The sequence below is a fragment of the Microcebus murinus genome, chromosome 3, assembly GCF_040939455.1.
Source record: "Microcebus murinus isolate Inina chromosome 3, M.murinus_Inina_mat1.0, whole genome shotgun sequence".
Taxonomy (NCBI): Eukaryota; Metazoa; Chordata; class Mammalia; order Primates; family Cheirogaleidae; genus Microcebus; species Microcebus murinus.
The window spans coordinates 38,474,527-38,488,284 of NC_134106.1; the positions used below are offsets into that span (position 1 = coordinate 38,474,527).

The following is a 13,758-nucleotide window of genomic DNA, read 5'->3' on the forward strand; positions in this document are numbered from 1 at the left end:
TGGACACGGTTTCTGCCCATTGGGACCGACAGTCCAGAAGGACAGCACACTCTAGTCAGGTCCGTGTTAGCTGCAAGTGACAGAAACACAAATCAAACTCACTTTGACCAAAAAGGAAGGAAGGGAGGAAGGAAGGAAAAGAAAAGAGAAAAGAAAGAAGGTGTGCCTGGGGGTGTTTATTGGCTCATACACTGGGAAGTTTCAGGGGGTAGGGCTTCAGGCAAGGCTGAATCTAGGTGCTCAGACAATGTCTTTAGGAATCTTTTCCGTCATGTCTCATCTTTAGTCTGTGTGTGCACTTCATTTTTTTCCATGAGTAAGGGTTATTCAGTGTTTTTTCTGTCCTTAAAAAAAAAAAAAACCTGCCACAAATATAGTTATTCTTGACAGCATTCATTTCTAGTGAGTCTAACAATGCTTTCCCTTGTTTCTTACAGAATTTTTTTTTTTTTGGTCTTGGAACTATGCTCTTATTTTATTAATATTTTAGAAATTTTTGACTGTTTTAAAAAACCACATAACAAAATTTTTACCATCTTAACCATTTTTAAGTGTGCAGTTCCGCAGTGTTATCTGCAGTCACACTGTGTAGACGTCATGTGAAGGCAGGCTTTCCCTAACACTCCCAGGCAGACCTGGGGGCCAGCTCGCCAACCCGGCGGAAAGAGTAGCAGTTCCGAGACTGGTCTTGTTGCCGAGATGGGGCTGTGTGCTCACTCTTGGCCAGTCAGTGTGGCCTTTGTGATCGGCTGTGATGCAGGAGGGTTGGTCAGAGGGAAAGTGAGGTGCCAATGCTGAAAGATGGCGAGTGGGTGTCCGGGAGGCGAAACCTGCAGGTGTCTGCTGCAGGCAGGTGAGACCCGACCGCAGGTGACTCAGGCGAGGTAGAAACGGTTTGGCTCCACGGGAAGGGCTCCTATAAAATGCTGTGTGACTCGAGCACCTGCTGTGTGGGGTGCTGTGCTGGGGACTGTGGCCACCCAAAAAGGCTCACCTTTGCCCGCCTAGAGCTTTCACTAGTGGGGGAGAGAAGGGCTGCCAGACCGCAGTGCAGCATGGAAAGTGGTCAGCACCTGGAGCGTGGATGTTTCTTCTCTAACACCTGGAAGGAGGTTCAGGAATGGCTTTCCCAGGGAGTTGGACTGGGGGTGGCGTGGTGTGGTTCCCCGCGTGGGGCCGGGGTGCCTTCCGTTGGCCACTGCTTGCTCTCAGCCACCGCTAATACCACCGTTGCTTCAGCTTCCTCCCTCCCCTCCGCAGACCTCACCTCCCACTGGCTGCTCCGGAGCGTGTGTCCCCTCAGAGGAGCCCACCCGGCCCGTGGGAAGGGCCTGGCGCTGGGGCCTGAGCAGGGCAGGTGTGAGCCGCTCTTCCTCCCGCAGGCCTCTCCCTGGAGCGCCTGCCCAGCTCCATCGCCTCGCGCTGCCGCCTGACCGAGAGGGAGGAGGAAGTGATCGCCTGTTTCGAGAGGGCCTCCTGGATCGCTCAGGTGTTCCTGCAGGAGTTGGAGAAGGTGAGCTGGGAGTCACAAGGCCATGGCAGCTGCTGCCGTCTGTCCAGCACCTGCTGCCGTCTGTCCAGCACCTGCATCTACAGGCCCCCACCGAGCCCTGGGTCACCCTTGTGCAAACTAGGAAAAGGCGTCCCCCGCCTCCCGCCCCCTGAAAACCCTCTACTTCATCGGTTGGAAAACCCATTATGGTATACTGATTCTGTTGGAATAAGACTGTTTAGTGCCAGAAAGTAGTTGTGTTTTTTTTTTAATTTTATTTTCTTATTTCTTTTTCTAAATTTTATTTATAAAAAATATATTTCTTTTTCTTTCTTTTTTTTTTTTTACCTACCAACAGCAAGTTCATTACACAGAAAATAGTTTTGATAAACAAATGATTCCGTGCCATCTGTGGGGCATGAGGAAGTCCTTGGTGAACTCACCTTATACAACCAAACCCTGTTTGTATTTGTTAACGTGCTTGCTCCTCTCAACAGCCCTCTGAAGTGGGCATGTGTCTCTCCCTGTTTGAGAGACGAGGTTTAGGGAGAGTAAATCATTTGCTCCCCACTCTACCCTTGGAAGACGCAGAGTCGGGCTGGTTCCTGCAGTTAGACGTCCTTCCCTGCTCTTGATGTTCCAGAAGCTCCTTGCTGGGTCCCCTAGGGAGGTCTCGGGGCCCATTCCCCAAGCCTTTGGGAGGCCAGCAACAAGCTGGCCAGCAGGGCTGTGGCAGGTCTCAGTCCCTCGTCTCTGCGCTCCCCATGGTGGCCTGCGTGTTAGTAGTGTTCCGGGTGAGCCTCCCAGTCCTCTCCCTTCCAAGGGGCTGTTTGTTGGTTTACTGCGAGGGGGACAGGCACCTACATTCGGTGGAGATGCTGCTAGCATTTGCTGACTGCCTGTTTGGGTGTCGGGCACTACTCTGAGTGCTTTACACTCGTTCTGTAATTTACAGACACGGACAGGGTGAAATAGGTACTGTCGTTATTCCCATTTACAAATAAGAAGACTCAGGTTTGGAGAGGAGTTAAGTAGCTTACTGGAGTTCATACAGGTAATGAGTGACATTGGCAGGACTGAACCCAGGGAGTGCGGCTCTGAGTACTCGTGGGGGACACCCCGGGGGTGGTGCTGAGGCATTCTGTTTAGTAGATGTTTCAGGGTGTTAGACTCGGTCCCATAGCAGAGCAGACGGGCTTGGTACCCTGAAGGCGGAAGTGATCATGAGCTGGGAGAATTAGAGCCCAGGAGACACTTGCTCCTCACCTACTTTGGCACATGACAGAGTGTCAGCCCAGCACCCGTGGTTGTGACGGGCCCTTGTTGGAGGCGTCCACCTCAGGCCAGGCCACGTCCCCAGAGCAGGGATCCTCAACCGCAGCACCGCTGACGTTTGGGGCAGAGGATTCTTTATTGTGGCTGCTGCCTTGTGTGGTGTGGGCTGTTTAGCATCCCTGGCCTCCAACTGCTAGCTGCCACCAGCGCCCCCGCACCCAATTTGTGACAACGATAAATATCTCCAGATACTGCCAAATGTCCCCTGAGGGCAAAATCACCCCCCAGTAGGAGCCACTGCCCCAGGGTCCCTCTGCTTGATTGGACTCCGCGAGGAAAGGTGAAGGGGTTGAGGGGCTCGAGTGCCCGTTCCCTGGCCGAGGCCACTGGGAGACATGGCATGCTTGAGTTGACCTCCACCAAGGTCAGCTGGTCATTGCCAGACAGCAGCGTTTTAGGAGCTCCTCTCCTCTGCGTTGCGTGTGCTTCGGGGGAAACTTTCATGAAGAAGATAAAGTCTGCTTCTCAGCTGGAAGCTGAGGCTTTGGTCTTTTCAGAGGAGATGAAGGTGTTGAGCTATAAGAGTGTCCAGGCCGGAATCAGTGCCTGGTGGCCATGGGCAGACACGTGGGCCCAATGCCCGGCTATCCCTAGTGGAGGGAGGGCAGGCCATTGAACCCTGTGCATTCTCTGAAATGCTGTGCATCCCTCCTGAGACCCAGCCCCGGCCTCTGAGATTCTAAGAACCTCTCTTAAATCTACTTCGATTTCTGAAAGATAAGGTGGATGGATGGCTCACTGATTTTTTTTTTCTCTCAATCAGACAAGGGAGGTAGCATACCGAAGGCAGGCCTGTCTGAATGGGGCTGGGCGACCCTGTTAGCACTGAGGCTTAAGAGACAGCTCAGTGCAAAATGTAATTGTTCCTCAGCTTTTCCTGGAACCAAGAGTCTCAGCCCTTGGGGAGTTCTGACATTCCATGCTTGCATGACAGGGATAGTGCAGTGCCTGGCATATAGTAGGCACTCAAATGTTTGTGGAATGAATGGACCAGTAAGTAAGTAGTAGCAATAGCCTGGAATCTGTAGCTGTCTAGACTTTGTGACCTTAGGCACTTTCTGAGCCTCGGTTTTTTTCTTCTATAAAATGCAGACAAAACCAGCCTTCTAGGGCCGTTGTGAGGTTTAAAGATGTTGGCTTTCTGTGGCTATTTCATAAGCTTTCTCGTCCCTCTCTTTCCTTACCTGGGGTGGAAATGGGGGTGTGGACAGCAGTGGGATCAGGAGACAGAGCCCCTGCCCTGTGGGAGTAAAGTCTGGGGGGAGATGAGGTTTGCACGCATGCAGGAGAGCAGGAAAGTGGTGCTATGGGAGGTGGTTTCCTACCGCATGCTCAGGCAGCCAGCACTGTCCGGTTGAAGAACGAGTGCTCGGCACGGAGGGTAAGAGTATAGATTCGAGCCTGACCACCTGGCTCCACCACCCACAACCTGAGTGACCTCAGGGCAGGAAGAGAGCCTCTCTGCACCTCAGTGTTCTCATCTGTGAAATGGGCATGATGACCGTTCCTACCTGATATAGTTGCTATAAGGACTAAATGAGTTAATGAATATAAAGCTCTGGGATTATTGAATAAATAATTTTAGACATGGGGCTTGTAGGCATCCAGCGTTTGAATGGGGAGTGCCTCAGACATATTATAAAGAATTGCACCACGTACCCCAGGCTGGGACTGGGATGGTGACAGGCCACGTCCTCCAGCTGGAGTGATCCTTGCTCCCGGCCCCTCTGCCTCAGACCTTTGAGACAGTGGCTCTCTCTCTGTTCCCCTTCCCAGACCACAAATAGCATCACATCGAGGCATCTGAAAGGCTCTCCCCCGGTTGACTACGAGCTCACCTACTTCCTGGAAGCCGCCCTGCAGAGCGCCTACGTGAAAAACCTGAAGAAGGGGTAGGTTGCTGGCAGTCGAGCGGGACCTGGACGTTTCTCTCTGGTCCACGGCTTCTGACATGGCCTTAAGGATGGTGTTCGGCTCCTCTGGCGTGTGTGCCTGCACGCGTGCTCTCGGGCGGGAGAGGATCGAGTGGGGCTGGCTCATGTCACGTCTTGCCAGACGGAGGTGTGCGGAGGCGCGCTGGCTTGGAAGCGCCAAGCTTCAGGAAGCTGCTGAAGCCATAAAGCCTGCGCCTGCTTGGGGAAAGTGCTGAGAAGAGAAACGGGCGCGGTTTCTTGAGAGAGGGGGGAGTGCCGGGAGCCTGGGTGCTTGGGAGGTGATGTCGGAAGAGCAGAGGACAGTGAGCAGGCAGTGGGGTGCTAGTCTGGCTGTGTTCGCTGTCATCTGCAGTGTGGGTAAAGTCATTTCGTTTCTCTGAGCTTCAGGTTCCCCAGAAATCAAATGCAAAGGCTGATTCCCGCTCATTCCAGCTTTCAAGGGATGGTGGCGTGAAGGGAAGTGTAGTGAAAATAAAGGCCTGGCACCATTGGGGGCTGCGACTGTCCATGCTGATGAGGTGGCGTAAAAGCTTGTCTTCCTGTTCGTTGTCTCAAGGGCCCCTGGGAAAACTCACCTGCCTGTGGTGCCTGGAATGCCTCCGTTAGGCGTTTGCTCCTGGGGGAAGCAGGGCCCCTCTCTGAGAATAGCGCAGGGGCGGCCGGCGGTGGCTGCCAGGCCAGGAGTGGTTGCTTCACGGTGTGTTGGGTGGCGGTGGTGAGGGAGAGAGAAGCTGCGAGATCAGGAATGCGCGCTGCAGGTGAGAGTGGCTCCAAGGCGGCTCTGTGGGTGCTCAGCCCTGTCTGCGGGAGATGCCTCTGCCAGTCCGGAGACCCCCGGCAGGGGCTGGGGTTCCCTGCCTGTCTCTGCAGCAGAGACTTTGGGCCCCTCAGCTCCCTCCTCTGCATCAGCACAGTCCTGTGCAGACACCACGGGCCGGGCTGCAGGATGTCACTGGCGAGAGGGGGGCTCGAGTGCCACGTGTAGCCAGTGCCCGAGGGTGGCTGTCACACCTCACCTCGGCCACGCGGCTGCTACCTCCTCCTCCCTGGCAAGGAGACCCGGGGCCGGGAGCACATGGCTTTCCTTTCACTGACTGCCTGGAATCCTCTGGAGCCCGTGTGTCGTTTTTGGTATGATTTATTTTGTTAAATTTCACTTTATTCATTCCTTTCCTTTAACCTGTTTTTGGGTAGATGATTCTTGCACATGGTACCTGTTTAGTAGGAAAAACAAACTTACTGTTTTTGCCTCCTCTATACTTTCAACACAACACGGGCCACTTCTGTGACCAAATGTGTGGGTTTCCCCCACTCACAACCAATTCTCCAACACAGCTGGGTGTCCTACAGTTCAGCTCACTTCCGACGCTGGGGGAGTTAGCACAGACCCCACAGGCTCAGTCCCACTAGACTCCCTCCCCCACCTCAGACACTCATCGCAAGCAGTAGGTCCTCAGGTCATCACAGCTTCCGTCCAGCTTGGGCACAAATCAGAGGTTCCCATGACCCCTTCTCAGGTTCAGTAGTTTGCCAGAGCAGCTCATGGAACCCAGGAAAGCAGTTTGATTACAGTTTAATAGATCACTAGTGCATTATAAAAGGGTACAACGCAGGAACAGCCAGGTGGAAGAGATGCGTGGAACAAGGTGTGTGGGGGAGTGCAGAGGGGTCCTGCCCCCTCCGGGTGTGCACCTTCCGTGTGTTCAGCAGCCCAGAAGCTCTTCAAACGCTGTGGTTTTCTGGATACTTCGTTATGTAGGCATGATTAAGTCATTGGCCATTGGTGAGTGATGCAACCTTCAGCCACTCTCTGGCCCTTTGCAGAAAACATTTGCTGACTACCTGCTTCAGATAATCACTACTAACATTTTGAGGTATGTCTTTCATGTTTTTCTATGTGTAGATTTGCAGATATATTGTTTTCTTTTTTAAAACAACATGTTACCCCATAGTAGATGCTGCTTGTATCTTGCTTGCTTTTTCCGAAAGGACTGGGCTGTGAGGCTCTTTCATCTTCCTGCTCGGTCTCTCCTCCTCACCAAGTTGCTAGCCATGGGGGTTGAGGGCAAGGTGGCTGCGCTCACGCCTACAGGTGGGCTCAGGGTGTGGTGGACACGGGCACGCTTTGACTGTGGCAGGTCAGGCTGGAGCTGGGCCCCAAGGCGGCAGGGGAGAAGCACAGAGAGGGAGGAGTCAGGATGGGCTGCAGAGGTGCGTGAGGCCGAATCTGGGATGTGGGGATCTGTAGAGGAGGAGCCGTGGCCAAATAAATTTGTGAAACAGTGGGTTAAAGACTCCTCAGTCCCTTTAGAACAGGAAGCTGAGTGAGCATGAAGGAAGGTAGTGAGTCTCCGGGGCACATGAAGTTTTACAGAGTCGGCTTGACATGGGGTGATGTGGGCTCCGGGTGCTCTGGGCCCGAGAGGGAGCAGTGTGACTGCAGCACAGGGTGTCTGGCCTAGGCAGCTTTTCCATCCAGTGGGCATCCCTGTCCAACCCAGCAGCACTGAGCTTAAGTCCTTAACTGCCTAGAAGAGAAGGAAGTGCAGTCGCTTGCCCAGAATACGGAGTATGCAAAGGTGAGGCCACTCCTGGGCACAGAGGTGGCTGTGATGACGTAGCAGGCAGGTGGGCTTGGGCCTAGGGAAGGCCTGTGCCCTCTTCTGACTCCCTCCACTCTGCCCTTCCTGTTGGCTGGGGCGAGGGGTGGGGGCCACTGCACGAATCCGTGTCTTCAAATGGCAGGAATAGGGTGGAAGGGTCTCAACCAGGAGACAGGCTGCCTCCCTGCTCTCTCGTGCCTGACAGCGCAGGAGAGTGGAGCCAGGTCACCTCGGAGTGACCCCGGCCCTGCTGCGGGAAGCCTGTGTGTCCGTGGGCAAGTCCCTTGAGCACTCTGAAGCCCTGCTTCCCTTCCCTGTACAGTGCAGGTGAGGACCATGCCCCCTCACGGCATCACTGTGGGCATCAGATCATACGTGGACACCTACCAGGACACTTGACTCATCACAGCTGCTTAGAAAATCAAAGCCAGCATTATCATTTATTTTTATTATTTTTTGTGCAGGCCACAGCTGGGCAGGCTCTGGTCCAAACGTGAACTTTACACCTTTTGGGTTTTTAAAAAATTTCTTGAGTGCTAGGCCAGGGAGGCGGCAGTGTCCTTGCTTGGGACATGTGGATGTGGAGGCTGGGAGAGCCGAGGCAGCTGACCCCCAAAGGCCAAGGGTGGGGCTGGCTCTGGAGCCCGGCTCCTCAGAGCACCTGTGGCCGTGGAGGTGGGGCCTAGCGGTTGGCCACTGTGCTGAGGAGCATGGCCACCTTGCTCCACCTCTGCCACCTGCGTTTTGGTCGTTTTTCAGTTGCTGAACTCTGGTTTCAGAGAGATAGTGGCCCAGAGGGCTGGTTCCTGTTTTTATTGCCCAGGCAGCTGTAGCTGGAGACCACTGTCACCCTTGTGCCCAGAGTGCAAACTGTGTCCAGGGCTGCTGGCGGGAGCCCCCTCCCCTGGGAAAACCCCTCCTTCTGCCAGTCGTGAGCTCCCGGGGGCAGATCTGGGCTACGGGAAAAATGCTGCCCTCAGCTACCTGCCTGCAAAGATCTGGAAGGAGGGCAGGGGTCATTAGTCTAAGGCTGATCATACCTTATGAAGCTCAGTGTGAACCTGAGGAAGCTGACCCTGTGTATCTAGGTGGGCTGCAGCCTGATTTTGCAAATAAACTTTTATTAGAACATGGCCACACCCATTCATTGTCCCAGCACAGAGCTGAGTGGTTGTGCTTGAGACCTTCTAGCAAACTATGATATTTGCTGTTTTTATTTGCCCTTTACAAAAAACAGCTTGCTGACTCCTGCCCTACAGAGTTTAGAGAGTCTCTCCCAAGGACCCTCGTAGGTACAAAGGGCAGAGGTGCAGCTTTTTATATTGGAGCCCCATGGGGTAGATTTTGTGGGGAAGGGAGAGTTCTAATTTCATTATTCTGTCTTGTTCATTCATTCATTTAACAATATTCATTCTAATAATGCATGTACTTATGAAGTGCTAGGTTCGCACCAGGCACTTGTTGAGTGCTCTGCTTGCCTGTGTGTGCTAGTCCTCACAACAGCCCTCTGAGGTGGGGACCACAGTCAGCATCCCTGCTTCACAGATAGGAAATGAAGGCACAGAGGACAAAGGTGACCTGTCCTGGGCGGAGCCAGGATCATGTGTGGAGGGCCCGGCTGACTTTTGGAGCTGGTGCTCATAACTACTAGGCTACACTGCCCACGGCGGAAATCCTGTTGCTGAGACCCTGCTGCCACCCTCGAGGTGTTCCCTGCCTAGTGTCAGTTCCCCTGAGGATGGTTGCGCTCAGCTGGCGCCGTGTCTCAACTTCCGGTGTGCACATTGGTGGGTGCCCTTGCCATGTGGAGTAAGTCAGGGTGGGGCCTGGGGCTTAGAGGCCACTCTGCGGCCCTGAGCAAGGCCCTCCTCCACCCCGATAGCTGGGCTTCCTCCCCTCTAAGATGGGGCTTCTGTTGGCCCTGCGTCCTGGGGTGTGAGGGTTGGGTGCGAGAGGAGGGGTGCAAAACACCTGGAGGAAGGACAGACCTCCGCTGTTAGCTCCCTCCTCTCCGCAGAGGGCCCCCCACCGCCTCTTCTGGGGGCGCCTGCTCCCTCTCCCACAGCTGCATTTTCTGCAGGTGTAATGAGGTCAAGGTGGACATCAGGGACAGCCAGGAGGGAGGGAGAGCAGTGTGGTCACACGCTGGTGGCCTGCCGGGCCAGGCCGTGTGCCACCATACAGTGCTCTGGCAAGAAGGCCAGTGAGCCACTTCCCTAGTGAGGAGATGGAGGCTTGAGGAGACTGAGTCGCTTGGCCAGGCTTACCCACTGGGTTCTGGCTCCAGGTCAGAGTGGCCTAGATACCCGTGGCATTTCCAACGTTTTGGGTGTGGAAGGGCAAGTGGGGGGGGAAAGGCAGGGCCCCGAGATGGCTGGGAGCACTGACTCAGGGCTCGTTTTGCCCTTCCAGGACCCTGAATCACTGTTCTCAAAGGTTGGCTCCTCTTCCTGCAGGTGGTCCCCCCTCAGGGCCTGGTTCCTCCCATCTGCATTCTGCACACCTGGCTGTGCGTGTACCTGTGGGGCTGTGTGTGTGGGGGGCTGTGTGTGTGTGTGTAGGTCTGTGTGTGTATATGTGTAGATCTGTGTGTGTGTGTGTAGGTCTGTGTGTGTGTGTTGGGGGTGTGTGTGTGCACGTCTGTGTGTGTGTTGGGTGTGTGTGTAGGTCTGTGTGTGTGTGCGTAGGTCTGTGTGTGTGTGTAGGTCTGTGTGCGTGTGTTGGGTGTGTCTGTGTGTGTAGGTCTGTGTGTGTAGGTCCTTGTGTGTGTGTAGGTCTGTGTGTGAGTGTTGGGTGTGTATGTGTAGGTCTGTGTGTGTTGGGGGTGTGTGTGTAGGTCTATGTGTGTTGGTGTGTGTGTGTGTAGGCCTGTGTGTGTTGGGTGTGTGTGTAGGTCTGTGTGTCTTTGTGTGTGTGTGTGTGTGTGTGTGTGTGTGTGTGTGTGTGTGTGTGTGGCTGTCCCAGCAGCGGCAGAGGCGTTCACCAGCCCTCTAGGGAAGCCCAAGCTGTTCCGTCACCTTTCTGTCCCTGCCTCTCTGGCCCCTCCCTCCGCCCCTGACGCACACGTTGCAGTCCCCACAGCCAGGGTGCGGCCCCGCCCTGGCCCGGCCTCACCAGGCGAAGAGGAATGGAAATTGAATCATCATGTCTTTCCAAGTAAACAGCCCAAGCAGTCTAAAGTCTGCGTGTGAGTAGCAGTCCCCAGGACACGTGGCAGTTACTCAGTTCCTCTGTCTGTTTGCTGGGGCCACGTCCAGCCCAGAGGTGGCCCTGGGGTGTGACAGAGGTACTTCAAGCAGGGCTGCAGGGCTGCGTGCCTGGCTGGACTGTAAATCGTTTCTGTGCCCCTTCCTCATGGTAGCAGCTCATGTTTGTTGAGTGCTTTCTGAACACCAGGCAGAATGCTAATGCCTCTGTGTGTCCCGTGAGACAGAAACCAGTGCCATCCCCATGCCACCCCCATTTTACTGAGAAAGGCAGAGGTTATAACTGCCCAAAGTCTCAGGGCTAAGAGGTGGTAGAGCGCGTGCGTCTGGGCTGAGCCCGGGTCTGCGTGATGGCCCACGGCCTTGCTCAGCGCGTGGCCCCAGCCCCAGCAGGCCGCCTGCCGCCACAGCGCCATACCAGTGAGCGTTTGTAGTTGTATTATTGTCCTTTGGTCAAAGTTTTATCCTCTTAGACGAATCACCAGTTCCAATATTTTTCTTATACATTTGTTGTTATTGTTAGGAAGTTAAATATAGTATAAAGTCAACTTAGCCCAGGGTTTCTCAGCCTCAGCGCTGTTGATATTTTGAGCCCGACAGCTCTTCATTTTGGGGGGCTGTCCTATACATTGTGGGTTTTAGCAACATCTCAGGCTTCTACCCACTGGATGCCAGTAGCATCCCTCCCCCCAGGTGTGACAACCAAAAACGGCTCCAGATGTTGACAAACGTCCTTGGTGGCAGGAGGTTTGAGGGTGAAATAGTCCCCCGTTGAGAACCACTGTCTCAGCTCAAGGTGCTAGGAGCAGAAGTTCAGGGGTGGATTGAGACCCAGATACCTGATTGGGTCGTCTTCTCCAGGGCAGCTGGGAAAACTCTTAGAAAGGGCTGCAGAGCTGCTTCCTCCCTGTAAAGTTCAACTCCTGCCCTACTGGGCTCTTGGGGTGTTTAGGAAGGAGGGAGAAACCTGTCCCAGTGCTCTGTGAGCTCTTCGTGCATCAGGGGACCAGGGCTGAGGTGAGAAAGCCAGAGAAGAGCCGCCCACAGTTCGTTTCCCATTGGCCTCTGGGTGCCCAGTGGGTGCCAGGCACACCACTCCCCCCCACCCCCGCACTCTGGGGTTAGAGCTCAGAACAGGGTGGGGTCCCCCTCTTGCATCCCACGTGGGGCCAGCAGTGAAGTTCAGGCTCTGTGCCAGGGAGGGAAAGAGGGCAGGGAGGTGGGGTGCTGCCTGGGAGGGGTGGCCCCCAGGCACCTGAGCAGCAGTGCACCATGGGGCCAGGTGAGTGGGGCCAGTGCAGAGTGCCGCTCAGGGGAGGCCAGTGCGGCGCCTGCTTCCGGGCAGAACTTGAGAGCCTGAGCTCATTTGCAGCCCCGAGAGTGCTGGAATGGGGGGGCCTAAGGGCCATAGCAGTGCCTGCTCCCCGGGGTCCCACCTTGTCCCTCTGATCCAGCACTGACATAACTCACAGTGGGGTGGGTCACTCTGCTAAGTGGGTGGCGCTTGCGAGAGCCCAGAGGCTTCCCTCTTACTCTGAACCTCAGGAAGCCTGGGTCTGAGGCTGCTGCCCACTCACTCAAGCAGTGTGTGAGGGACATTAATTTTTTCCAGGGGCCTTGCCCTATTGATCCGGCAGTTAATCCCCCCCCATGACTCCTGCCCCTTGCTCTGTGGCTGATGCCAGCGTTCCTAATTAAGCTAGAACAGAAAGCACTGGCCTGGAAGGACCGGCAGGAATTGGGAGGCCCCATGCACAGGGCGGGGAGGGGAAGGGGGGCTCCACTTTCCTATGCGGCCACCAGAGGGCAGCCGTGGACTCTGGTTGGAGCCTCGGCCCAGGCAGCTCTGCAGCCCCGGCTGCCAGGAGGGGGCACCTTTCCGGCATATTCTGGGGAGGAGCAGTGGCAGCTGGGCCTGGGGTCCTGGCTGTAGGGGAGGCTCAAAAAAGGAGCTTCGTTCTCCTTTGCATGAGGCAGCAACTGGGGTGAGGCAGAGACGGGCCTGGGGAGGGGAGAAGGTGATACAATGCCAGGGAAGCTGCTTGTCCCTGTCACTGGCTCTGACCTCACGAGGACGAGTACCTGGGCATCTCCCAAGAATAAGAACGTGAGCTGACTCTGCCCTTCACCAGAGTGGGCAAGGAGCCATTTCTCTTTGGGTTGATTTTTTTTCCCTCCTTCCTTCTGCCTAGACCCGGGAGAACCCATTCTCTGCCCGGGGCTGGGAGTGAGCCTGGGCCACGTGTGTTGAGCCAGGTGGACTATGTTTTGTGTTTGTCCTTTAAAAAAAAAAAATTTTTTTTTTTAATTACTAGAGCAACATGTGCTCACCGTACCAAAACTAAACAATAGAGAAGGGAGCGTGTGTGTTTTCTAAGGGAGTTCCCCGGGGCTTGGCAGGATGTCCAAGCCTGTGAAAACACTGTCCCTTTCTGTGATATGTGTACTATGGTGTGTGTGTGTACGTGCACGCGCGCGTGTGGGGTGTGTGTGTGTGTGTGTGTGGTGGTGGTGCACATGCTCCGCCTTGCTAGCTAGGTGCTGAGTCAGAGAGGGAGTGGAGGCACCTTAGAAAGCCCAGCCTGCTGGGTATGACCCGTGAGTGGCGTGTTCGGCCACAGTAATTCTGTCTTCTCGCAGGGCTGGGGGAGGGCAGCAGTTCTCGGGGGTTCAGGGGCCAGAGTCACCCAGCAGTGAAGCCCGTCCTGACAGCCTTGTGGTAGTCCATGTCATGCTTTGGGGTACAGGGTGACCTGTGAGGCCCATCCCAGCCTTTCTTAATGCCCAGTCTTTATATATTTTTAGCACGCACCTCCTGATTTTCCCAGTCCCAGCTCCCACCTCACTAAAGAGGAAAGAGCCCTGGACGTGCTCAGTGCTGTGCGAGGGGAGTGTCACAGGGGCTTATTCTGGGGCTGGGGTGAACAGGAGCGTTTTAGCTTTTGAAACAGGATGCGGGTCTGGCCGGAGTGAACAGCTTGGTAACCATGTGAACTTCACCTAACCTTGTCCTCTGCTCCAACCCTCCAGCTGTTGGGATCTGCCAACTGTCTGTGTTCTTCTGGATCTCTGACCGGAAACCTCTCGTGCACAATTAGCGGTGCCAGCCCTGAAATGGGGACTTCTAGTCAGGGTCATATGTGTCTGTGTCTGTTCAGCAGTCAAGTCCACGCACTCTGATTCAGACA

General features: G+C 55.0%; 1 protein-coding gene across 4 annotated transcripts in view; it reads left to right on the plus strand.

The window, feature by feature from the left end:
• TTC7A (tetratricopeptide repeat domain 7A) overlaps positions 1-13,758 on the plus strand; it is a 127,690-nt gene that overhangs the window by 26,913 nt on the left and 87,019 nt on the right. For all 4 annotated transcript variants that reach the window (XM_076000720.1, XM_012755756.2, XM_076000721.1 and 1 more), the window contains 2 exons: positions 1,383-1,513; positions 4,604-4,719. In XM_076000720.1, the coding sequence (XP_075856835.1) occupies positions 1,383-1,513; positions 4,604-4,719 (247 nt within the window). The remainder of the gene's footprint in view (positions 1-1,382; positions 1,514-4,603; positions 4,720-13,758) is intronic.